At 48.0% G+C, this 26,964-nt stretch overlaps 1 protein-coding gene across 2 annotated transcripts in view; it reads left to right on the forward strand.

Annotated features, from left to right (window-relative positions):
- Positions 1-26,964, forward strand: part of LAMA5 (laminin subunit alpha 5) — a 93,568-nt gene that overhangs the window by 21,309 nt on the left and 45,295 nt on the right. For both annotated transcript variants that reach the window (XM_055813274.1, XM_055813275.1), the window contains exons 3-6: positions 18,725-18,842; positions 22,689-22,807; positions 23,184-23,354; positions 23,831-23,928. In XM_055813274.1, coding sequence (XP_055669249.1) covers positions 18,725-18,842; positions 22,689-22,807; positions 23,184-23,354; positions 23,831-23,928 — 506 coding nt within the window. The remainder of the gene's footprint in view (positions 1-18,724; positions 18,843-22,688; positions 22,808-23,183; positions 23,355-23,830; positions 23,929-26,964) is intronic.

Below are 26,964 nucleotides of genomic sequence, written 5' to 3' on the forward strand. Positions count from 1 at the left end.
AGCCCCCAGGCTCGGGATCAGCCGTGTGTGCGCGTGTGTCCCCGTGTGTGTATATGCTGTTGCCCTCTTGTGGCTGAACCTGCAGAAGAGGCTGTGGGTGTTATGGGTGCTCCTTGCAAGGACATCTTACTTCCTTGTTGACCCTTTCATTTGGAGAGTGCTGAGTCTGAGCTCTGCTTCCCAGCAGATTTGTTTTCTGTCTGGGATTTACTATCCATAGCGAAGGACAGCGACTCCACAACTCACACCACCTTTGCCCCATTCTGTAGCCAGAGCTGAAGGTTTGGGGCATGGTGCTAAGAGCTGCCTCTTCACATGCTGTTCTGGGGGGAACCTGTGCAACATGGGTGCATCTGGATGAGGTATGATGCCTGCTGTGGTGCAAGCAGCTGTGTGGATGTTCATATCCTTTGAATAATGTGCAAATAGTTGTATAGCACTATTAGTTTTGCTCAGTTTATAAGGCACCTGACCTTTCTTTTGCTAAGGCTTTCAACAAGCCAATTTACAGTCTTGGAAGGGACCACCCAGAGTCTGGTTTCATGGCCAGCAGAGGGGGAAGGGAGGGAAACTCTTCAAAGAGCAGAGGAGGCGAAATTACTACAACGGTCTGCATATTGATTTCATGAACCGTGAGGCTCAGAGTCAGATGCCAGTCTGCTTTGCTGTGATCTTAGCAGAATGTGACCCCTGTCCCTCAACAGCAGAGGTATGGAGGCGATCATGTTTCTCCAGGCAGATCTGATTTCTGGAGGCCATCAGAACGATGTACCCCGTGCCTGGGAACGGTACTGGGAGGCATCGCAGGAGGCTTTGGGCTGTGCCTGGTAGACACACTATCTAGTATAAACACCCACCGCCAACAGCTTTGGAGGTGAGTGCCAAACTGTGGATTGCTTGTAGCTACCCTGTTCGTATGAATGGCTTTGCCTCCCCTCCTTTGAAGATGATGACTCTCTTTGAAAACAAGAGATCAGGAATCTGGTCTCAGACAAGTTGAAAGACACTATTTACAAATGTTTATCCTGGAAAATATTTATAAAGCTCCCCTTGGGAGCAGAGCCGTACAGTACAGTGCCCTCCCTTGGACTGTGAAGTACAGCTATCTAACAGCTTGTGAGCCAAACACGCTCAGGTCAACGTGCATCCTGCTGAGGGATACCACTTCTTCCCAACAGCCACTTATTATTGACCCCATGGTGTTTGTATCGCCGTTATACACTGTGCTGTATTCAATGCTAAATTGCTACTCACAATTTACCCTGCCTCTAGAAGAACTGCAAGTGGTCAGCAAAGGATAGAAGTTTAACAGCTGCTCTCTGCAGCTGCTCTGAAGGTGTTTCAAGGTATTCACACTAGGTCATTAAAAGCTTCTTGTTAATCTCATAGTAGTGTGATACATTACAACAACACTTCTGCCACTTCCAAAATAACAGCCTTGTGTCTTTCGTTCTTGCCCTGTGGCTCGGAGGAGCAGTACAGATGCAGGTGGTGATCAGCAGCAGTACGGGGTAGTGTGCACCTCTCCACATGTGGCTGTGTACTGCCTGTTTCATCATCCCTGCCTGAACAGCAGACCGAATCCTGAAACCTGGTGGAGATGAGCTGCCTGTGCCTGCAGTACTAGTGGTCCAAAGCCTCTCCAGGGGCGACATGCACATGTTCAGGGCACACTGAGTTTGTAATTCTGTGCTTATGCTGTAGCTATAGCTAGTACCTGAATTGCGGTCCACTTTTTTCTTGTGTTGAGGGGTAGTAAATACCCCCAGTGATGCTCTCTCTTCTGGGCAGGGAGTGGGGATAAGGGCTTGGATTTCTGCAGTGGTGGGACTGATCAGTTATCATGTATCTACACCACTGGGAAGGAGGAAACATGAGATGGCTGCCACGTAGACTGGGACACTCTTTGGTGCCAGTGTTGGGAAAACTTTGGAGTTTATTTTCCTCAATGTCTGCATCTCACGTCAGCAGTGAGACCTGGTGTGGTTCAGTGTTCCTGCCCTGCATGCCTGTGTCCCCAGGGCTGGGACAGGATGTGAGCGCATTCATGGCGTAGCTGCCCTGGGTCCGGTTGCTGAAAGGGAGAGGGGCTGACAGGTGTGTTCCTGGCAGCATGGCTGGGTGCTGCAGTGCATCTCCCCACCATCTGCGAATAGAAACTGCCCGGATTTGAAACTAGGTCAGAAACATGACCTGGAGCACACCGCTTGGCTTGAGAAGTTTTGGACTGCACCTCTTCCTCTGGTCCTGGCTACTGAGCCCCGTGCATGCCTCACCAGCCAGAAATTTGGTGTTAAAAATGTGAGCAGGTGGATTAGTGCTGCTTCTGGCTCAATGCAGTCTGAACAGAAGCACTTAACAGAAGTAATGTTGTTTGCAGTTTGCCGCCTCTTTGTGTGCTGAAACTGCGTGCCTTTCTGATGAGGTTAGCTGGAGGTGTGTTGAAAGCATCAGTCCTCAGCTAAAGTGAAGCTGTTGCATTTGTGCTGGGCTTGTCTGTCAGCAGCAAGACTCCCTTTCTGCAGCAAAGTACCTCCAAAGCAGCCCTGGGGTAGGTCAGAGAAAAGCAGGGCTCTACAGCAAGCAAAGCAAAGCAGCTGCAGATATCTGAGCTGTGGGAGCCACTGGGGCTCGAGACCAGAGTGACCGCACGTGTCTGCAGCGTGCTTCGTCTTAATGTGTTGTTTATTTGATGTCCTGTTTGTTCTGGCAGAGCCTGATTGCCTGCTGAGATAGATAACTGAATGCTGGAAAACAGTGTGAGCTAGTTCTTTCTCAAAAAGAAATGTCTCGTATTTGCCTGAAGCTTTTCTCCCAGTGGCTGGTATGTGCCAGCCAGGGATCTAGAAGGGGGGAGTCTCTTTCCCTGACCCCAAGGCAGGGGAGGTGGCACACTTCATCTTGGATGTGCCTTTGGTGTCCAGGGTAGATGCAACGAACCCTGGCAAAGGCTTTAGGCTTCAGCTGCCCCACAGCTACAGGGGACAGAGCACGCTGGATGGGAGCATGGAAAGGTTTTGGCTCTGGATTGTGCCTTCCCTCTTCCGTTGTATCTGCTGCTGGTCCTTTGAGGGGTGTCCAGTGCTTTCAGCAGTCTCTGCTGCACAGCCAGCAGTGACAGCCGGCACTCAGGATATGGCCACGGTGGGGACACTCAGCAGCCTGCCCCAGAGGGACTGCCTTCTGTCCCACCACGTAGGGAGCCATTAATTTCCTGTTACTAGTTACAATAACACAGCATGTGTTTAAAAACAACCCCATGTTAATCCTCCCTCTGAAAGAATTCGAACCTGTCATGAAATTTAGAGGAGAAACATTTTCCCAGCCCGCCTGTCCAAAGCAGAGCAGTTATGTTCTTGTCAGCTGCTTGTGCTTCTGGGAAAAGCAATCCTTGTGCCCGACGGCAGGGCTTTCCTGGGGTGTGGGGGTGAGAAGCACTGTCTTGGGGGTGCCCATCCAGCAGGGTCTGCTGTAGCCTCCTGGGCAGAGGTGCCTGGAGCAGAGGCAAGTTTGGGCAGCTTCGCGCCAGCTGTAAGGTGTTGCAATTCAGACATGATGAAGGGCACGGATCTGTGTTAGCGAATGAAGTGTAGCTTTGCTCCCTCTTGCTACTCTGACTTTTAATCAATGACTGGCTCCAGACCTTGGGGTGCACTCAAGGTGCAGAGAACGGTGGTGTAACAGTGGAAGAAAAGGAATAGACCTTCCCTGGTTATTTGGGAAGGGTTAGTGTGAGGGTCTGGCCTGGACAAAGCAGTATATTGCTTGTAAGCATGTGTGCTGATCGTCATTCCTTTTGGTGCGTTCATGGACCTGGGCTGGAGGAGCTGATTCCAGGGACAGCTTGAAGCTGAGGGTGTGGAGGAGGATTTGCTTGGCATCCCAGGGGGGCCAGGAATGTGTTAGCATCTCCCAGAGTATATCGGCTGAAGAGATGTGGGGTGGAGATTAAAGAATTCCCTGCTATTTCAGTGGCTGATTGAAACCATACTGAAAATCTCTGCCTGGAGGAGTTGCTGCATTTCATTAAATAAAAGCAGCCTCTTTTCATCCTATTGGAGTTGAGCTGCCAGGGGCAGACAGAAAATGTTGTTGATACCACACTCATGATACGATCTTATCAGCTCCTGCCTGTGAATTGTGACCAAATTTAATTGACTCTTTCCCCAGATTGGTTTGGTAGGGTTCTTCTTCCCCAGCAAATGAGTTTTCCAGATGCTTACTTTAAAAATAAAAAATAAAAAAAACCCCGAAAAACCCCTCAAACCAAAAACCTACCACTTAGGGATTTTCTTTGGCCACCTTTCCAGCTTCCAGCTGTTAAGCACTGGAAATGTGTTCTTCATTATGTCCAAGAGAGTAATGTTTCTTTCTTCTGATTAGGGTGGCAATAAATATTTCAAAACATAATATGCTGTAGACAAGTGAGTTAGTATCATTTGTTTTCCACACAGAAGCGTGCAGCAGGCTGAGCTGGCTGCACTGGGGAGCTAACGCTGGTGTGATGAGGCTGTGGTCTTGCCTTAATACATCACTGTCCCCAGGCTATGCACAGTCACTTTGATAGTCAAGTGTCTTGTTCTGCCTTCAGGCTGTTTTGCCTTAATTAAAAAAACCCCTAAAACCAAAGCAGAAATCATTAGCAATTTTTAGCAGCCCCTTTGTGTTAACCTTACAGTGCCGCCGCTTTCAGCAAACATGCTGCTGCCTTCACAGTGCATCTTCAGCCTATGACTCCTTTCTCCTTGTCTGACCCCTGAGCAGTGGAGTTCTGGAGTCAGCCTGATGAGCCAGCAATGGGTCTATTTTGGATTAAGAGGAAGAGAGGTGAATTCCAGCTTCGCAGAGTATTCCCTTCCCTGCCAGCGTTGGCTTTGCTCATAGCAAGGATGCTCCAGCTTGCATGCTTCTAGTGATCTTGGCCAGGCCAGCGTGGCCAGGGCACTTCCACAAACAGAATGTTTGCAGGACACCACCTTGCACTTAATCCAGCTAATCTTAGGTAATTAAGTTGCCAAAATTTGGCGTATACCTTCCCTCTTTGGTCGAGAAGGTGCATGGGGTTATAAGAGATACATTCGGGCACCTGCAAGAGTTGCTGTATCTAGCTGGGGGTCCTACAGAGGTGGTGATGCTGGGGACTGCAATGGCAGCATCTAGATCTGAGAGGATCTTCTTGGAAAGACAGAGAAATGGAGAGAAAGGGCTGTCATCGGTGGTTAACAACAACCCATGATCTGAATCAGCTTATGAAAGTGATGGTGTAATCAGGGGGCATCCATGAATAAGCACTGGGAGCAGAACAGCAGTGGCTGATGCTGTAGATAATTTGTGGTGTGACAGGAAAAAAACCCAACAAAAATGTTGTGATGTGCTAATTGAAATTCAAAGGAGGATAAGCTGGCAATAGCCCCAGCTGGGAGATGAGATGATTGAAGGAGAAAGAGTTGGAAAGTGGAACTGAAGTATTTCTCGGACAGGAGGGAAAGGAGTTAGCCCAGCAGGCAGGAAAGTGGTTGAGCCACGGAGCTGAGGTTTTTCCCAGGAGATGGGTGCAGTCCCTGTTCTGCAGCTGGGATAGATGGCTCTCACGCAGCCCATGTGTTGTTTGGGGATGTAGGGAGACAGATACCCATGTGGGAACGGGTGTGAATGCTGCCTGTGGACTAGGGTAAGTTAACAAATGTGTGTTGTAACTGCCATCTCTGCAAAAGAAACCCTAAACAACAAACTTGGAGTTTAAATCACCTGTCATGCTCTCTCCTTCCTAGGTACCTTTAAAGATGTCCCCATCCTTTTTGATTCTCCTGTTTTCTGTGGTAACAGCCCAAAGCTAATGGGAAAGGCAGGATGTGAATGGGACTTTTCAGATGTTCTAGACCTTCATTTCCAATGTGGGAAATGCTTTAAAATATCTGTTTCGCTCACAAAGATTGCAGCATATTTTTTCCCTTTTAAAATAATGTTTAATAAGATTTTTTAAAAAAAGAATTAAAATACCAATAGAAGCAGAAGGGCATAAGCCAAACATTAAGAAAAAACCCTTGAGGATAAAATGAGTTTGTGAGCAATTTGGTCTTGAACTCTGTGGGAATTGGACTAGATCTGTGAAGTCTTCCCGGATATCCCTACATAATTTGGAGCCCTAAAAATAACACAAAACTTGAATAGCCCTGGCGACCTCGAAGCTGCTTTGTGAGAGACTTGCAGTTGTAGCCAGAGTAGGTGAACACCCTGCAGCACATCTAAGTTTCACAAACCCCTGATGAGGCAGTTGGGAGGTTGCTGATTGGTTACTGGTCTTTGTTAGCATCAGGCTTTGATGGATAGGACTCCTGAGTTTGCTTCTGCAATGAGCAAATAGTGATGGGGAACAGTGGCTTCTCTTGGAGATGTGAAGTGAGTCTAAAGGGTCCAATTAAGTCTGTCCCAGGGAGGGCTATTTCACAGAAGACCACAGACCTCGCTGCCGCTGGCTGTGCTGGCGGGGAGCCCACTGCAGTGATTTATTCTTGGGCTCTGCTGTTGCACGAGCCCCAGTGCTGACCCACGGGGCCAAGCAGCTTAGCAGAGGAGATGCAAGCGTATGCAAAAAGGTACTTACAACAGAGGTCTGGTTTGAAACAAAGCAGCCAATTTCCTTTCACCACAGACAAGCCTTATCTCGGGAGATTATGTTTGTCTCGAATGGAACCTCTGGTGTCATAACCGTGCTCTTCCTGGGCAGATACAGGCTTGAGCAAAAATCCCATAGTGGCAGGCTGTGCTGTGGTTGATGCTGTGACTTATGAGTCACAGCCTGTGTGGGAGGTACTGGGGCCAGGGAGTTTGGGGCTTTTTGGCTTGGTGGGATTTTTTCTGTTGGTCTTTTTGGTTTTGTTTTCATTTTTTAAACTGGCAGAGAAGAGCTGCAGGGCCTGTTGTCCTGCACATTACTGAGTGGGGCAGCTCAGTTGCATTTGGAGGCATCTCGGTGGTGCCTGACTACTGCTGTGGGTCTGAGCCCCCGCAGATGTGTGCATCCTGCTGTGCCATCAAGGGAGAGGGTTGCCTGCTGCCTAGGTCCCATCTCGCTGGTCTGACAGGCATGGAGATTTCTCTCAGTAGTCATGAATGCATGTTGTCCATAGAGAAAGTCTTCGCTGGGACATGGTCTCCTCAGCCAGACAGAGAAGGTTGTTTTCTTCAGCTTCTTGGAAACACTTTACAGAGCACTCTTACAAATACAATTGCAGGGATCAACTGCTACACAGTTGTTGCCCAAAAAGGGCTGCAACATGAATTGCAGATAGGCTGCTTAATTAGTCCATCATACCCAAGAGCAGACCATGTTTTGTGGTCATAGCGCAAATGTAGCTGAGATGTTTGCTTTTTCTTCTCCCATGAACCCAGTGGATGCTGCCTAGCTTGAGATTTGTGGTGGGCTGCAGATGGGTCAGTCTGGTTTGACCACTGCTTTAGCAAGCTTGTTGAAGGTGCTGGAGGAATTTTGTAATTACCCTGTCCTCATGAGCCAGGGCAGATTGCTTCTCCTCATCTCAGCATGCAAAATCCCATCCTGCCTCTGCAAGTGTGCTGGTTTAAGCCAGGTTGCCAAAGTTCGGACTGGTGAATATGTTTGGTTTGGTTTTTTTTTTCTTTTTTCTTTTTTAGCTCATTTATATGCTTCTATGATGTACATGTTCTTTTTGAAGCTGGGACAGGAAGAGGCTGGAGATAAGATGACAGTAAATGGCTAGAGTAAACCCTGCAAGCAGAGTTAATGTACTTCAGAGAATATGGGTGAACTGGCAGACTGGAAAGTTCAAGGAAATCTAAACTTCTTGCCAGCCAGGATGCTTTTTCACCAACTGCTCTGCACAGCCAGTTTGGCTTGTGATGTACCTAAAGCAGCTTCTAGTTTAATTTGGACTACCCATTAGATACATGTTCATTATGTTCAGAGCTGTATGATATCATGTATATTACTTCACTGAATTTCTATTTTTTTAATCTTAGTCTATTTAAAGGATTTTGCTCTTATACCTGACCTAAATCACAAGGTCTGTCATGTACCTTCCTCAGCTCTTCCTCCCCTGCATTCTTGTTCCACAAATCCATCTTGTGATGTCTGACACCTCTACAAAGAGGAGAAATTAATCACGGTGCATTTTGTCTTGATCTTCTACTCTCCCACCCCCCCAGCTTGTTGGGAAGTTGGCATTATACTGTTAGGGATTTGTTAATCCAATGGAGAGAGGTCTCCTGCCTGTCTTGCAGGTTTCTTTTTCTAACTGCCTGAGTTTGAAAAGTGTTGAAGGTGGAGCGATGATGGGGAGATAGAATGAGCTACAGGAACTGATTGCAGGGTTGCACAGGCTTCAGAGGTTTAAGACACCTTTTTTCAAGCAAAAGTCCTTTCTTGAAGGATGATTTTGAAAATTTCTGAGCATTGTATCCTATAGGGGCTTGAGAGAGAGCTTGGGCTACCTACTATCCTGCTCAGTTTGGACCCAAACTGAAAACCAGGAAGACTCTCCTTTCTGACTGTGCCAGTTTCTTCGCTTGCCTTGAAATGCCTTCAGGGATTCCACATAGGTGGATGTTCCATCTTTATTGGGGTGTAATTTAACTACAGTGTTAGCTAAGCTTTGACATCAGCAGTACCATGTAGGTGCCGCATACCATGCCACGCAGCGATTTACTTCAGCACTCCCAAGGTGGTCTTCAGTGGCCTGCACTGCTTCCATACAGAAATTGTGCAAAAATTGATGGCTGTACTGTACTGCTCTGCTGCTTGTTAATTGTGGAGCAGAAGTGAAGTGGTGTGAAAGGTCAGACCAGGTTTCTTAGTGAGGAGCTGTTTGAGTTGAGGAATTTTGGCCCAGTGCACGCTGAAATTCCTGCTTGGTTGTGTGGGAGCTTCAGCTCGGGGGAGGTACCTCTGCTTCCAAATCCATTGAGGCTTCGCCTGAATTTTTATTTATAAGGACACAAACACTTTGCATTTTGCAAGCTGTATGGTGCCTGCCTGAACCAGTGGTGGCTTGCAAGAGTGGGAATCAGGAGCCGTGCAGGAGAGCCCCTCTGCTCTCCCCAGCCTCCTCCCGGGAAGGTTCACGGAGAACAGGCTGGAGCATGGGCAGAGCCAGGAGGACCAAAGTACACCAGAGGCTTTGAGTTCTGCTGTGCTGGGCTGTGGACCTGTGCTTTCTCACAGCTGTGCCCATACATCTGGGTCTGGAATGTGCTGTGTTTTAATGACTTGATTTTGTTGTGATTGCTGCCAAAGTCATGGATTCCTTCTATATGTTTTAAAAGCAAACAATCCGTGACTGCAAACACTTTATTCTCTGCATCTCAGCACACATGCAGCTGGGTGAACAGTTAACCAAATTAACTGAGAGCTGTTAAATTATACTCGGAGGAAATGGGAAAGATTGGGAGCAGCGCTGAGCTCTGACTGGTAAACCCTTAGTGAAATCCTCTCGTGGCAATGTTGTCCTTGGCTGGTAGAGGGATTAACATGGTCTTTTTAATGGGATTCTTTCTTTTCCTTGTACTCGGGGTCATAGTTTCTACTCTGTTAGACTGCATGTTGATAAACAGGAGGTACCAGGCAGGGCCATTGTTACTAAAAGTATTACAGCCCTTGAGTTCAAGCCTGTTCTCTCTCAGTCCCAGGAGTGGATGCCCAGGGAGACCTTACAGACTTTATCTACAGCTTGCTGGGATGGTTTGGCTATAGGTGGGGCCTGGGCTGGGCTCTCCTGCCAGCCATGCTCGTGCTTGCTGTGCAGAGATGGTCAGTCATGGGGAAGAGGGACAGGTTTTCCTCTAAAGTTGGACCTTCTCCCTTCTGCACAGCAAGAAGTAATGGATAGGTGAGGTCTTTTAGCCATATAGGAAGAGGTTGTAGCAACATACTGTTACATCCTCTCCTTCATACGTGTGTATTGTCTCTTGTTCCAAGTCTTCCTTCACAAAGAGCCAGTTGATGTTCTTGAAATATTGGTGTAATGTTGGTTCCCTGAGCAAAGGTGGTGTTGGGGTGAGCTGCACCTGAGGGAAGTTGCCCATGTGAACAGGAGCATTGGACAATCACCTAGACGAATGCAATGTGAAGTGGACTTAAAAGGTTTATTTGCAGAGCAGGGCCATGCTGGAGTGCACTGTGAGGCACTGAGACCTTGATCCTGGGCATGGGGACTGGCTATGTCCTTTCAGGCCAGAGATGTGTTCATTGTCTAAAGTTTGCCATGGTAGGGTGAGTCACTTAAGGAGATTCCCCCTGCCTTATCCTCTGGAAGCCTAGCTGGCATTAAAAACTGAGTCAGTTCTTCCCTGTTAGTTACACACACACACAAAAAAAAAAATACTTGCCCTGTGTGTGAAGTGACAGCTCCCTGAAGAGACTGCTGCTTCTTGCTGTTTCAAATAATTGCTGTCATATTACATTCCTCAAGACATGCTTTTTCTTAGCAATTTCAGATTTAGGATGCAAGCATGCTAGTTAGTATTAGCAAGCAGGAACTCCCTGATTTTTTTCTGTTTATAGAAAAGCATCTTTTTCCTGTATGTTCTGGGATTAGTAGAGGTTTTGCTGGTATAGTTTTCATTTTGCTGAAATTAGTCACAAATTCCTGTTAGTTCAAGGGAGGAGAATTAAGGCAATAGACCAAGGGCCTTTGAAAACCACCCCCAAGAACCACGTGGTATTTTTTTCTGCTCAAAGTCATCATCATGTAGGTGGGTAGGTTTATTCAGATACCTGGATTTGAGTGACTTCCAGTTAAATTCCTCTACAAACCCAAGTCTTCTTGGGCATCTGCTCATTGCTTACTTGTCTACATGAAGCTGCTTGCAGGCAGTTTGGCTGCTTTGCTTCTGCGCATCAGACAGCATGGCACAAGGGTGCGTTACCTCACAGTGGGGCTATCGATGTGTACTGGTTAGTGTGCCTCTGTGAGCCCAAAGACTGATGTTCATTTTCCATTTTTTTCCTTTGAGTCACTTTTTTTTCCTTACTCCTTTTTTCAAGTTGTACTATACCAGTATTAGCCCCTGGTATGAACTGCCGCTAATGCTGCCAGCAACTAATTATGATGCAGAAATTTTCCCAGAACAGATAGTTTCCCAAAAACATTCCCAGAAGCTCCTAGAAGTATTTGACAAAGGCAATTGACACTTCAAGGTAAACAGTCAGGATTTCAGATTTTCACACAATAGTCTCTGTGTCTTATCTCTGAAGCATTAGGAAGTTTTAAGGGCATCTTTATAGCCACCTCTGTGCTGGGCTTCTGCTGGTGTTTGCAAGAGGATTAAAGCAGCTGGAGAGGGTTGCGGTCCTTGTGGTTGGGGCATGTGCTCTTCTCTCTGTTCTGTGGCCTCAGTCTGCTCCCAGGCTGGGCTGGCCTTACGGGGCAGTGTTTGCCCCCCTTTATGGGGTGCACAAGGCTGTCTGCATTGTGGGGGCAGGAGAGTCCACTGAGCACTTCCCTGAGGGTGTGCTAGTTCAAGTTTGGGCTAAAAGACAAATATTTAAGTCTTGTCTCTAAGGGGTTACTTTATGTTTTCCCAGCAATCTAGAAAGTTGCAAAGGCCATCTCATCCAAATGCAGGATATCTCCTAATGTGTAGTGAAAGCCTGCTGTGGTGGAAGTCCTTATCTGTAAGTGACTGATGCCTCATCCCGAGGAATTCCAGCCACCCCCTTATGTCTTGACTGCATTTCACTCTGCTGTGATGCCTCCAATTACCTACACCCACCGTGGGCATGTCTGGCTCCAGTAAGTGACACTTGGGTGGTTGCTGGGCAGACACAGAAAGGGCTGATTCTGAATTCAGAAGGGACCCTGCTTGCTGGGTTCTAAGCACAAGCTTGTGTTTTAACATGTTCATGGTGTGTCAGCATCCCTTGAACGCTGCCTGTGTAGCTGTGTGGCACTTGCTGCTTGCAGCTCTAGGCATGCACAGACTTAACAGGATGCTCCCCAGACCCCACGTCCTGCCCATACTCCTCTGTGCCTGTCTCCTTAGTGTCAGCTGGCTGAACCTGCTGCCGATCAGGCTCTGGCTGGTACCCTGTTGGTGGTAATTTCTAAAATTTGGCTATCCAAATCTTCAGTTCAGCACTGTGCAGGCTTGTTGAGCCACAAGTGATGGCACTGCTCTGTTCTGCCTCGGGCCAAATACTGAAGGCTTGGTCCCCCAAGGATTTTTGGCAGGAGGCGCATACGGTGCCGGCTGGGGAGGGACAGCTTGCACAGGAGAATGCTATGAAGGTAAAGCAGTGCTGTGTGTGAAATTAGCGAATGAGCCAAATCCTTCTCGAAAGTGGTGTTTAAAGAAAAGAACCCTTTGTGGAAAATGCTCTATCAGCTGTTCATCTAAGCCAAACTGCTTAGAAAGGGAACAGGTGCTGTTTAGAAAATAACATCATAGAACATTGGATTGCTGTTGCTGTTAGTTATGACACTGAGCAGGTTTCATGCTGGTTGGTAGTTCTGAATCTGTGGTTTCCAGAGAGCATTTTCTTTGATCCCTTTCAATAAAACTCAGGTTTTGAGAGAAAATCTTGAAAATGGGTTGGTGCAAAGCTCAGTCCCTTTCCTTAGTGCTTTCCCTAGTCTCAGTGCTCGCTTCTCTCCCCAGCCCTGCAGAGATGTTTGAATAGCTACAGCTTTGCAGCTCTGTCCTCTCCTCTTGGGCTTGGGTCTGTGCAGGGCTCTGGCTGTCTGGCATGTGTCCTGGGCCAGGCAAGGGCTGGCTGTCGCCTCCTGGAGCAGCTGTGGGCTCAGGCCTCTGCCCTTGTCCCAGGCTTTGTGGGGGAAGATGAAGAGCTAACCTGCCTACTGGGGCAGGCAGCTCTGGTTTCTCTCGGAGAGTCGTGGGGCATCGCGAAGAATTTCTGTGCATGGGTGTGATGAGTTGCAACAGACTCTGCAGATGGTGAAAGGGGATGGGTGGTTGTTTCTAAAACTTGGTTATCAAAATCTTGGGATACAAGCATAGGGGACCCTCTTGCTCAAAACCCTGTAACCCTGCATGAATAATTTGGAAAAACATTTTTAGGAGTGAGATGTGACACGCAGACATAAGAGAACAAGGCAGGAGGTGCTGTGAGTAAAAGAAGGAAATGAGGGCAAAGTGTGTGTTGGTACACATCCATCTTTCAAGCACTGACTTGTGCTTTTTTTTTGGTGAGGGGTTTGTTTGGTCTCAGGGACTTGAGTATTTTGTAAAAAATTACTGGATAAAAAGCCATACTGCTTGGAGGGCAAACACCTCCTTTTGCTGCCTAGAAGGGTTGCAAGAAAGGTAGGCACATACTTATCAGAAGCTAAATGTGAGAGATTTTAATAAAATATTCTGATGTATGGTCTGGCAAGAGATAAATCTGCTGTAGGACGGGAGAAGCTCAGCAGGGGGATAGGCAGACTGTTAATGAGTAAATCCATTGCTTCAATGAGAATAAGTGATTACAGGCAAAAGATGCAAAAGGGGGCAGATCACTGACCTAGAGATTCAAAGCAAGTCAGAAGCTCTCTGGCTTTCGAGGGCTTTTTCACCTTCCGCATATTGTTTACAGAGAGAAAAGGTGCACAAGGAGGCTTGATCACTTATCAGCCACTTACTATCCTGCCACTGCTAGGAAGAGCAGATATGGTGCCAGCAGTGCTGAGCATTTCCAAGCCTGGTGAGTGTTCTGTGTCCACGGTAGCTGGACAGCTGCTTGCCTGAATGTTCGTGCCTGGGCTGCGGACAGAGGTGACCTGTGCTCCCAGGGAGCTGCTTTTCCTGGTGCTATGGACTGGTAACCCCATCCAGGCTCCAGTCTCTACCACGTCTTCCAGGTGGGCTTGTGGCTGCAGTGTTGGACGAAGACAGTGCCTGGGGGATGGATGCGCATGGAAGGAAGCAAAAGCATTGATCACTTTTGAAAGCTTTGGGGAAAAATTAAAAAACAAAAAACAAAAAAAAAACCAAAAAACCAACCAAACCAAAACAACAACAAAAAAACCCCAACACAATTTCTGTGGTGGTTCTGAAATGGTTCATCTGGGTATTTTCCACTTTCCCTGCTTCGGTCTAGGTTTTGTGGATGTCTGGAGCTGCTGTGCAGTGATGCAGACTGGGGTGTGGTATGCCCCAAAATGCTGCAGGTGCCTGTTCCACATGTGCTGAAGCCCTTTGGGGCTGGCCACCCCTCCCAGTGATGCTGCGCATATCCAGGAAGGCCTCATGTGCTGCTAGAGAGTGGGATTTGTTGCCCATGCACTGTGCCATTGAGCTGCACCCGCTTTCCTGGTCCATCTGATCCGTTCAGGAAGTCCCAAGCAGGAATTACAGCAGTGCTGGTAATGCTGTCCACAGACACACTCCATGGGGATATTTAGCAGCAGTTAGGAAGAGATGGACTGTTTTGTTTTTACGTGGTGCTGCTGTTTTAATAAGTCAATGCCAAAGGTAACGAATCTGTCATACAGAAAATTAGATAGTGGTTTACTATATAAACTACTCCTGTGCACTCCGGGGCTGAGAGTAGAGCTACACACAGGCTTGTACCTTTTGTCAAAGGACCAAAAAAGGGCCTCTCTTGCTGTTTGTCAAAATGTACTTGCCAGTATTACAAGAATGCGAAGATTTATTTTGCTTATTAAATGTTACTGTATGGTGTTGTGGCACCTTGGAGGAACATCAGTGAGACTTCACCAAAAAGCCCTCACTGAAGAAACATAGGGTGTGGCTGAGTCCAGCTTGCTGTCTTGTTTCCACATGTGCCTCCTAAAGCTGGAAAACTACAGTGTCTTGGGGGAGAGAATAGAGGAGAAATGTGCAAGTTTGCCACTGTGTGCTGTTTACCCAGGAGGATAAATGGACGGCCAGACAGCAAACATGCTGTTCTGAAAGCAATTTTCTCTTGCCTCTCTGGATCCTGGTTTTACTCTTCAAATCCTTGCACTGTCACACTGAGCAGTAATCAGAATTAATTATATTTTCATCAGATTTGGGCAGCTTTATCCAGCACCAACCATCAAATGCACAAAAGGCATGGAGTGGGTGGGAGATGGAGGAAATGCCCTCATCTCCATCTTCCTCTCCTGGCTCTGGGACTTGCTCCATTGTCCCAGGCACTGGGACAGCTGCAAGTGATAGTTACTAGGGAACATGCTTCAAAACCGCTAACAGCAACATCAGCTAGATGTAGGGACGTTACTATTTTCAAAGAAAGTTGGTTGCTAATTAAAATTTCAGAATTTCCTGGCTGAAAACTTATCCCAGGCAATGGTCAAAAGTTGAGTTGTACCTGGTATACTTTCAGAAGTGGTGAGAGCAAGGGATCTGCTTGCCTGGGGACAAGTGTGTGCATCAGATCTGGTGCTTCACCTCCTTCCTCCATAGAGAAGGGGGGAAAAAACTGCCTAAGAGGCTGGGAGCATAGAGGTTTTTATTCATCTGACTGATAATAGGAGCTAAATAAAGGCTTTGGAAAAAAGCACGACCGTTTCTCTTGCAGTGTTGGTTGGGCAGAACCGTACTGGAACTAAACACGGAATGAAAAGTCTGGCTTTTCTGCCAGCTCTATTTTTAGAGCTACTGTTCAATCTTTGTATCTCTCTGAGTTTTCTCAGCATAGGCAATTGAGGCAGGCAGTCTGCCTTTATTTTTTTTCCAGCAGGCTGTGATATTCTGCAAGATAAGGATATTGGATGGAGGGACAGGGGAGTAAGATCTGACAAAAAATTCTCTGAATACCAGGATGTAGGTCCTGTTCCAGGGCTGGGTTCACTGTGGTCACAGACTCCTGAATATTTTCTGTGCCCTGCGTAGGAATGACCCTAACCCTTACGTGCTGGAGGGGAGTTGGTGTGCAGTGTTGGCTGACTTCTTTGTGTTCTAAAATTGCGGTCACAACCAGAATAAAATTCAGCAGCAGTTTAACAGCGCGCAGTAGCGCTAATGATGGGTATGGAGTGGAGGAATCATGTTTGGCTTTGAGAGCAGCAACGGGAAAGGAATATTTGAACTGGGCTTCAGCTGAGATACTGTGGCTGATCCAGCAATATCCAGTAAGAACCCAGAGGTTCTTGTTCTTTCCTGTAAAAAGCAGCAGTAAAAGACAAAAAGTTGGCATGTTAACTCTGGTCTTGGGTATTTAACCCTGCCAGTGGGGTTGGGACTGACCTTCCAGAGAGCTCCCAGCAAGCACAGACACAGTAGTTGCAACCAACAGCACAAGTTCTTTTTTTGGCTGTTGTTTTGACTTTGTAAAGCACTGAGCCCTGGGCTTGGTTTTGCATTGAGTTTCAGTGTTTGTACAAAACCCGCCTCTCACCATGCACCAGTTTGACTGGATCATAACCCACGCTCTCCAGAGGCAGGGGACTTCTGAGAGCTAGAAGCGTGTGAGGAATTTGGACTCAAGGATATTTAATTAGGAACATTTCTTTCCATTATGAAACCGGACAGTGAGGAGGGCCCCCCCCAGAAACTCCATGGGATTTACTGACTATAAACTTGTAGCTGGCTTTGCAAAAATATAAATGCAGAAGATAGAGATATGCCTCACATTTCTAATTTTATTGTGATTGCTGTTCGTTCAGAGCAGAGGCTCTGTCTTAGTGCCTGAGACTGGAACAGATGCAAATATGCTGGAGCCACAGCGAATTTTGTTCAGCTAAAGGCTGTGTCAGATTCCAGCAGGAGTATTAATTTATTCTTTGTAGAATAAAGCTGGAGGAGGACTTACAGTGGAGGGAAGGTGTAACTTCACTGGCTGGTAATTGGCCCTGTTCCCATGCCAGGAGGCAGATGTTAAGCTGTGAGAACTGGTCCTGCAGAGAAGGCATCTGTCTGAGCTGAAGCCTCTTGGGCTTCACTAACAAATAACAGATCTGCTGAGTGTAAGCAGGCGGAAAATGCTGCTTCTCTGAAAAAGCCTAGTCTCATATGCCTGGACAAACGTAGATTGCAGAGGGGAATTGAGGCAGCATGTAGGTCTGGTTTTCCCCAGGTTTTAGCAACTTGAAAAGGATGTCTGTTTTGCCCTTGACTGGGCTCTCGAGTCTTTTAGCAGTAGGGAACTGTGTTGGGTGCCTGCTTTGACTTCTTCATTCTGGATAGCACCAGTCCTTACCAGTGCAACCCCAAGAGTGGTGACGAATCCCACACTTCTTCCCCTTCACAGCTAGAGAATGGCCTCTGACCTGCTGTGCTTCAGGATCATGCAGATTTCCCAGCTGGATCTAGGTCACTCCTCCCCAGGCATCTCTCTTAAGCCCCCTTAGCCTACATCCAGGTGTAAGTTCAGATGCCACCAGCCTGTGACCGGAACCAGAGCAATCCTCGATAAGTAGAGAAGAGGCTGCCCCGGAGCCGGAGGGCTGTCTGGCAGGAGCCTGAGGAAGTTTTTGCCTGTGCAGCCCTCTGAGGAGACTGAGCTGGTGCCAATCCGCAGGGCTACAGCTGTCGTCCTGTGCCATAACCACACAACAGCACTGAGACCCCCTTGTCTGAATGACCATAAGATGACTTGATAGATTTAAATGCCTCTTCATTGTCTCTCTTTCCCTTTAAAAAGCCGCCTATGGATCGTCAGGGCTGTTTTGGAGGCATGTTATTATTAATAGTCATCCTCTGGCTCAGCGATGTGTGTGGCTGGGGCAGGGCCGAGGTGCAGGCTGCTGTTCTGGCACTCCTGCAGCGGGCTGGGGCTGGGGCGGGTGGGCTGAGGCAGGCACAGAGCCGTCCTTTTCCTTCCCTGGTAGAAGTGTCCCTCGGGATACCTGTTAGTCTTTGGGGGATGTATGCTCATACAGCAGCAGCTTAGTATGAGGAGGCACTGCTGAGCTATAAATCTCTGCTTTTCAGGCACTAAACTCCCTTTTGGGTTGTTTTTGACGTTAGGAATTTTCTCTGATAAGAGAACTTTATTTGCCCTTAAATATCACTTTGTGACAGGATGATGGAGTGAGGATTCTTGGAGCGAGCCTGTGCCAGCCCGGGAAGGGAAATTCTGCTGGGGCTTTTGTTTCTCTCTAGTGCTGATATTTTAGCTCTTTAAAGAGTACATTTATTTTACTCTTGCCAGGGGTGTGTGTGTGCACACATCAGTGTCCAGACAAATGGAAGCAGCCCAGTGTTCGAGCTGTGCTGAAGCCAAATGGGTATTCTGCTCTTCCCTCCCTGTGGCACCTGGGGAAGAGGAATTGTGCTGGAGTTTTTCTGCCACTGACTTCAAAACACAGGTTTGCATGGATGGAGCAGGGCTGCCATGTGGAAAGTCTTTAAAAAAAAAAAAGAAGAAGGATTTTGTGATAGTGTATGCAAGGTGCAGTCAGATGTTCCCAGGCTGGCAGTCCAGGGTGTCACCTGTTACTCTAAGAACAGCCCAAAAGCCACTACAACAGCTTCGTAGCTGTTTTTTAGTGCTGCCTGCTTGGATCAATGCTAAGTGTAAGGTGTTGCCCAGCACAAGCTCCTGAACATGGCCCATAGCCACAAAGTCTGTGTTTTGTTTGCATTCAGACTGGTGGGAGCTGAGCTCCCTAATCTGGCTCTCTCCAGCAGCCATGTTGTATCACAATCCTTTTAGATGTGGAAGATTTTGCTCCACAGGCTGCTTGTGAGCAGCAGGACCTGCAGAGTGCCAGCTCGTTTATTCAGCTTGGATCCCACTAAGTTCTCCCTCGTTTTCATGATGCTTCATGCAGCCAACTAACTCTGTGTTCCTTTCTTTCAGCTCTTCCACGTAGCCTACGTCCTGATCAAATTTGCCAATTCCCCTCGTCCTGACCTCTGGGTGCTGGAGCGTTCTACTGACTTTGGACTTACCTATGAGCCCTGGCAATATTTTGCCTGTAAGTATGCCAGTGTTCTAAGAGAGCTGCAGCTTAGTGCCAGGTAGTGAAGCCACAGTGAAGACGGCTCTTTGTGCAAGTATGAGGCTGGGTTTGGAGATGTTTGTGTCGTTGCTGTGATGTGGTACATGTGCTTTGTTTCTTCTGCCCAATAAGGCTGCAAGAGTTGAAGCTTAGATCAGGGCAGCTGGGTGAAGTTGTGGTGCTCCTCAGGGCAGGAGAAATTCTTTGCACTCTGGGACTAAATCTAACTTTTAAAGTACTGTCGTTGGTGCCCACCCAGGTCTATGTGGATGCCAAAGCTGGCACCAGTGTCAAATTGTTGGACATTGCTGATCTAGGTCTGCAACATGAGATTCCTTATTGTGTCCTCCCTGCCCTCCTCTTTCTCTCTGTCTGCCCTGTACCACATCCAGACTGGCATATTTCAGCTCCTCTAGAAGCAAACCAGTGGCTTACTTCCAAGTGGCTGCTGTAACAGAAAAGTCTGGATCCAGTGAACAGTCCCCTTGCATTTACCAGTACCAGAGACTGGATACAGCCTGTGCAGGGCTGGGAACCACCATCGTGCTGCTGTGCAAGCGGGGATCAGAGTCAGCCAGCTGGAAAAGGTAGCTGCAGGATCTAGTCTGCACATTTGACTTCCCCATTCTCTGATTAAAACCTGGTCCCTTTGGAAACAGCTGGTTCTACAAAACTTCTCCCCAAAGGTCTATGGGGTAGCTGGATGCTGAGGAACTTGTTAACCCCCGGCCCTTCCCAGAAGCAGCAGCAGCAGTAATTGGGAAATGATGTGAATTAAGATCTACAGCCAGAGCTTAAAACCTGGCAAGGAGAGACCTCAGAGTACTCGGAGGCCTTGCCCTGGGCTGCCTCTGAAGGCACAGATTTCTGACTTACCTGTTAGCCTGTGCTTGAGATTTGCTGGCTTTTTCTTGTGCAGGAAAGAGCTGCAGACATTTTACCTGTTGTGTTGCCTTAGGGTGGTAGCTCCTCTCCAGTGCGGGTGTTTTCCCCTTTGCTGTGTGCTAGTGGGGAATTACTGCTGTCAAGTTGCCTGCTCTGTCTTCTCTGGGACTTTCTCTTCCAGCTCTGAAGCCTCTCGTGGGGCTCGTTACTGTCACATTATTGCATGGTGTGGGGCTGAGCAGGGAGTGAGTTACTGCGCTGCTCTCTTGTTCCTGCATGCAGTGGCAACACTGCAGCGTTGTGAGTCCTTTTCCTTCCTGCAACATCAGGCCCTGTTACCACCCCCTGCCGCCCCCCCCTTCCCCCAAAGAAGTGACATCAATGACACAGTCAAGTGGAAAATTCCCATGAAAATAGAGGTGACTGCTCCAAAACCTGCCAGATTCACTAGCACAAGAAGTCCTTTGCAGAGGTTTATTTTTGGCATAGGGAATTCTGTAGGTGGTCTAATAAAAGCACTGGTCAGTTCAGTAACTGGGTTAAAAGCAGCCAGCAGAAATGTAAGCATTCTCCAGAGACACCAGTGAGCCTTGCCATGGGTGACACCGTCCCCATGGGCTCAGCGCTGCCCCTCGAGCCCCACTCATCATGGGAGATGTTCAGTTCCCCAGGCTGCCCTGTGCCTCCCAGCCAGGCTGCTGAAGTGCCTTCGGGCTTAGCTTTGCCGGAGGAGGGAAGAAGTGACTGTCATGGAAAGCATCTGCCAGTGCAGCTGATGGGCCTCTCTGGGAGGGAGCTGGAAGGACCGTGGCAATGCGTGGCATTGCACCGGGGAGGCACGTGCTTTCCTCTGCCACCAAAGGAGAAGCAGAAACACCGGGAAGAGACTTAAGGTGGTGTTTATCTGCGGGAAGGGTTCCCCGCACAGCGTTTCAAATGGGGACAGGCCGTGAAAGCTGCCCGGTCCCAGCTGTCCATCCAGGCCCACAGAGCCTTGCCTGCCCCAGCTCATCGTGTTGTGCAGGATCAGCCTCTTTCATCTTGCTTTGCTGGGCAAAGAGCAAGGCTCTGTCCGCTCTGCTGAGGGTAGGCTTCCACAGTATGCTGTTTCCTTAAAGAGTTGCTGTGGTTTAAGGCTGATGGGTGACTTTGTTTTAGCTTAGAGTTCCCAGCTTCTGGCTCATACGGTTGTGTAGATCTGCAATAACTGGAGGAGTTCTTTCGTTTTCCTGAGTAGCTGCTCCTGCTAAGCATCCTATTTCCATGCCTGGCTGTGGCAGTACTCTGGAAATCAATCATCTTGAGCCCGTGGTGACAGGTTCCTCGCCTGGGTCTTCAGAATAAATTGGCTTTAAAAAAGCACCTGGCAAAGCAAAGCTTGGCGGCCAGAGACCTGATGTTAAATGTTTCCACATCATCTTCCTGTGGATGCAACTGAGCTCCTACTGTTGCCAAAACAGTGTTTCATGGACCAAGGCCACGTCTGGAGATGAGATGTGGGTGGGTGCAAGCCAGAGATGAAGCCAGGGGAGGCAGCAGCTCTCTCTGCTTGCTGTTCCTCCTGCCTGGCTTAGCATACAGTGCAGCATGTGGAGTGAGGAGCATGCCTTCTGGAGGCACATTGCAACAGATTTTGGAGGATTATTCCCCTGAATTAGGCTAATGTTTTCCCATCAGCTTCCTGTGTAAGCTGAGCAGGGCTGGCTGGCAGGAGCAGCAGGTTGTGTTGGCTGCCTTTTCTTCCACCTTCTCCCCATGGAAACACACTCAGGAGCACTGCAGCAACCTATGCTGATTGCTCCTGGCGCAGGTGAAATGGGTGTGGGAAGGATCCAGCAGCCTTTGTCCCAGGCTTTTCCCCGGGGGAACAGCCCCGAGAGTGGCACTGTGCAGGTTTTTGCATGGGTAGATGCGGGTGCTCACCACTCTGCACAATCAAGTCCTGAACTGCCCCAGCACGTTCACCATGGTTTGGTTGACACTGCCAGCACAGGGATGTCAGACATCCCAGGGATGAGGGTGCTGGACTTGCAGGAACAGCTGTGCAGGGAAGCCAGGCCGTTCCCACAGCTGCAAGGAGAGTCTTGTCTTGCAGTGTCCCCAAAGCAGGTTGCAGGACCAGCAGTGTGGCTGCGTGGTGGTGCCTGTCCCCTGGCTTTAGCCAGCCTGGAATTGCCACTTAGTGGCAGGAGCCCTTGATTGCTGTCCCCAGGGGTTGGTTCTGGGCAACTTTGTCATTTCTGTTCTGTAGGGCTGGTTTAAGAGCCATTGTAGAGTTCAGAGTAAGGTGGGAGGAGACATCCTGCAGGTAGTTGCTCTGCCTCTTCCAAACACTGCAGGTCTCCTCCCCACACCTGCATGTCTACCCTGCCTGGTGGGAGGTGTCGCAGCGGTGGCTGTGGCTTATGGTTGCTCCTGTTGTGTGGTTCACTTTTCAGGACTTACCCAAGAAGTTAAGGAGCCTTATGAACGTGATGGTACAAGCTCCTACATCAGGAGCAGAACCTCTAGCAGCAAAGAGCCCTTCCTCAGTTCAGCAGAAGCAATGTAGCAAATACAGTGCCAGTGTAGCAAATTCAAACCAGGGTTAGATTCCAAGCTGGTGAAACTGTGAGTTTAATGCCAAATGAAGGGGTGGGTGTCTCTGCAGGTGATCACAGTAGGTACAATGGCCATTCTCACTTTCCTCATTTACTACAATGAGGTGATTTGGAGGCTTTTCTTACCATGCCTGTTACTTTCATAGTGACTCCCTCCCTTAGTGGAGTACGTGTCTGTTAGCAGCAACTGAGTTAATGATACAAAGCAATCTGTACATAGTAAATGCTTAACAGAGAGTATATACTTTTCTCTCCTGTTTGTCAGTGTGGGAAAATCAATACAGGGCTCTGAATTGTTCCTTTTCTCTTACTGCCCTTATCTCTGGTTGATGAACAGCTTCCAAGAGGGACTGCATTGAGAAGTTTGGACTGCAAACTGTGGATCGTATCACCAAGGACGACCATGCCATCTGCACTACTGAATACTCCCGGATCGTGCCTTTAGAAAATGGGGAGGTGAGCAGTCGCGTGTTTTCATCCCCTGAGATTTCCAGAGTTTCTCAGTGACTGTAGGCACTCCTGTTAATTGGTTCCCTCTTGACTTTTGGATGCCACTTCAACTACTCACTTAAACCAAATGAGACTGGCAGGGAACTGATTCAGTCATCTTGAAGGGAGGTGGAGGTAGAGTTTGGGTTTGGCTGAGGTTTCCTTCTACTTCACAGGATTATAAAGATTTGTTTTCATAGAAATTTCACAGAATGGTTTGGGTTGGAAGGCACCTTAAAGATCATCTAGTTCCAACCCCTCTGCCATGGCCAGGGACACCTTCCACTAGAGCGGTTGCTCAAAGCCCCATCCAACCCGGTCTTTTCCCTCCTCGCGTTCACAGATTGTTGTCTCTCTGGTAAATGGGCGCCCAGGAGCCATGAACTTCTCCTACTCTCCTCTCCTGCGGAATTTCACGAAAGCCACAAACATCAGACTGCGCTTCCTGCAGACAAACACTCTGCTCGGGCACCTGATGGGCAAAGCTTTAAGGGACCCTACGGTCACAAGAAGGGTAAGCCTAAATACCTCTTGCTAATGAGGTGGAAGTGTTTGAGGGCTGTGCGTGCTACCTCTGGGGAGAAGATATCCATGGATGTTGCCTGTGGGGGGATTTTTTTCTCTCTGTACTTGTGCTCCCCAAGTTGAAAGGTCTGCAGCAGATGCCACTGCTGCCATGGCTGGAGCTGGAGGCTGCTTGGCAAGAGCAGTGCTTTAGCATCAACAATGTGAAACTGGGAAACACCTGCTGGTGTCACATGTGGCTTTCTGGCTGTGCTGGGAGACACAACATGTAGCTAATGGGCTCTGTTAGTGGTGGTGGGTCTTACCACAGGCAGATATTGCAGCCTACAAGGTCCAGCTTGTCACTGTAAGGGAAATACCCCAACACATCATTTTACTGGATAAAGCCCTTCTGAATCCCAAGCACAGCAGTTATGAAGCTTATTCATAAATATATTAATGGACAGTTTTTCTTCTGCTCTCCAGTATTACTACAGCATCAAAGATATCAGCATTGGAGGGCGCTGTGTCTGCCATGGCCATGCAGACGTCTGTGATGCCAAAGACCCTAATGACCCATACAGGTATGTTTTTCAAAGTGTCAGTTCTGTGTAAAAGCATTTGAATTGTTGTGCTAAGAATGAAAGATACCAGTGTGAGTTGTGTCCTGTCCTGAGCTTATAATTGTGCCAGCAGTATTGTTTGTGGCTCTGCTCTGAGATGAATCAGAAACTGGTCCAGCCAAAGTAGCAAAAATCAAAAGTTTTGTTAGGTTATTTTTCAGCCAGATCAGCTCCCTGGTCTGGGTGCCCTGCCCACAACTTTGCCATCCCCGTGGAAGCAGAGTGCTGGAATGTGAGGGTGGGTGCACAAAGCCGATACTGTTGTTGAGCATGGAAGTTTCTTGTCAAAGCCCAGGGCTGGTTTCTGAACTTGTCCAGAGAAGTCTCTTGCTTCCCATGTGGCTTCTTAAGATTTGGGGCAATGCTTTCATAAATAGATGGACTTCCAAGAAACCAGAGGCTTTACTGCCCACTTCTCATAAAGAACCATAAATTGGTTATGTATGTAGCTGAACAACTAATCTTTGCAAAAGAACAAGAGCATGCAAAGCAGTTACATTTTGGCTCATGGGACTCTTTCCATCTGCCTTGGCAACTTGAAATGCCAAAGAGCTGCTTCAAACCACGAAAGTGTTGCTTCTTAGCCATCTGTTTGCAGCCTGAATGTTGCCTTTATGAAAGGGATGGGTAGATTCAGCTGGACGAGGGAAGCTTATATTTCTTTCTCATCAGGATCATGTAGAGCTTTTGGATCTTCTAAAATAAAATTCCAGTGAGTCCCAGCCAAGGTTAAAGCTGCTAAGTATTAAAACAAAAATGTATTGGTAAGCAAGTCTGCCTTAGTGTGCCAAACTCTCTGACAAAGGGAAGTTCAAAAATAATTGAATGTACAGTTCCTTGGTTTTGTTTTAGACTTTGGTGTTGCTGGATGCACAGTACACTTGTATACTAGGGCAAAAGGGCTTCATGGTGCAAAGTGATTCTTTAACATAGGAACACCATGACATTTCTTGGGTGTATGGGTGGCTTGGGGCTCTCCAGAAATGGGGGGGAAACTGAGGGAGGAGAGATGTGTTGGGAATCTTTGTTCAATGCCACTTCTGCTGATGACTGTCTCTGCCTCCCAGAATTCCTCTCCTCCATTCTCATTTGCATGCATTTGGCATCTTTGCTCTTGGTCCCAAACTGTGATCTAATGTTGCAGCACATGTTTGTAAGCAGCTGTTGCATTTCACCCAGAGCAGATCACACTTGTCTGGAGGAGAAAACATTTTCTACTTGGGTGCTTTGTACAGTCAGCATGTAACATCTGTAAAGCCCTCTGGGATACATCAGTACAAAGGTGCTGGGTAAACAGAAGAATTTCTCATACATAGCTGTACCCTTTTAGCAATCCCAGGAGCACGGAGAAATCGGCAGAAATATGATACTTACAGTTGAGAAAATGAGTAATTGGTGAAATGCTGCCATTCTCCAAGGCTCCAGCAGCAGCTGGGTCCGGCCTTCCTGCTGAAGCGGGCAGCGCTGGGCAGTCATCCCACTTCTCCTGCCTTGACATAGCACAGAGCCAGCACAATAATACCTGCCATAATGCTGCATGACAGGCAGCATCTCAGAAGCAGCTGGGGCTCTGACACTGTCCCTTCATGTCATGGGCCCCAGCTGTCAGAAACATGTCATTTCTTCACAAATCTGTGTGACCCGTCTGAATAGGTGTGGTGTGTTCCTCTGCACATGTCCTGCCTCTTCAGATGCCGATGTGTGACAGCAACAGGGCAAGGAAATGCAAAGAGAGGGAAACAAGGAATGTGAATTGGCCCGACCCCATTAAAAATCCCAGTTATGTCTCAGCCTGTCTGGGAGGTCTCCCTCTCCATTCTGTACATGCCTGTGTTTCGTGTGTCTGTTGCCCAGAAAGGCAGGATGAGCACTTTGATAGAGGTGAGGTGAGCTAGAAATCTTGGCAAAGACTTTAGGACGTGATGGAGCATGTTCGTGAGTTGACTTCCTGGCCATAAATGATAATGTTTATCCAGCTTTGGAAAGTTTCTCTGAAGTGCCAAGTTACAGAGCCTGCACATCCAGCTGTGTGTTAAGTTGGCAGCACGGCTGATCCCCATGTGAGTGTGTATGTGCAGGGGCCTGCAGTGTGCAGGCAGATACAGCCTCTTCAAGGGTCTTTGCATTTGTCACAACTCTTTCTCTCTGCCCCAAGATCAGGTGGGCTGAATTAAGCAGAGGGAAGGAACCTTCTGCTGATTAAAAGTGAACACCAGCAGGACCAAGCATAAAGCTTTCTCCTGGCAAACCCTGTGAGCAGTGGGATAAGCATCAGTGGGGACCTGGCACTTTGCAGATGGAGAGCCCAGACAGGAATCGTGTGTTAACATGCGACTGCTGTTGATGTGAGCTCAGGAGAACCCTGCAAGTGCTCTGCATCTGTCTGATAAGAGCAACTGTTTCCATGGATTTACTGGCCCATCATGGATGCCACAAGCAAGAGGGAGACAACCGGAGAGTCCAGCTGCTGCTGCTGTGCCTGATGCTGAAGATAACCAGCAAGATAACAGCAGCCTGGCTGGTCAGAAGCAGATCTGCAGGAGGAGGTCAAGGATGCCTTCCCACTGCTGGATCCTGAACACTAGCTTGCTCTTTCCCTTTTTGGAAGGGAAAGCACCATGTGTTCTGGTAGATTTGTGCCACCTGTGAGTCCCTTCTGCAGGTGTTTTTTTCCCTCAGTACAGTCAGAAGCAGTTAAAGGAAGGGGCTTTTTTTCCCTTTTTTCTTGATTGTGCTGCTCAGATGTCCTGGCCAAATCCAAGATGCTGTAGCACTGGTGTGCTGCTCTCAGCTCTGATACAGCCGCTCACTGGAAACTGTTTATTGTCTCTGTTACTGAGCATCAATTCCAGTGGGAAGACTGTGATTTTATTTTTTATGGCAGGATGACCAGGAAATATGTGCTATGTGAACACAGCCGCTCTCTCTTCTTTCTTGTATATATTCAATCAATGAAACATGTAAATATTGTAGCTCATGCACATTTGTCCATAACTC

Source organism: Falco peregrinus, chromosome 9 (assembly GCF_023634155.1).
Source record: "Falco peregrinus isolate bFalPer1 chromosome 9, bFalPer1.pri, whole genome shotgun sequence".
Lineage (NCBI taxonomy): Eukaryota > Metazoa > Chordata > Aves > Falconiformes > Falconidae > Falco > Falco peregrinus.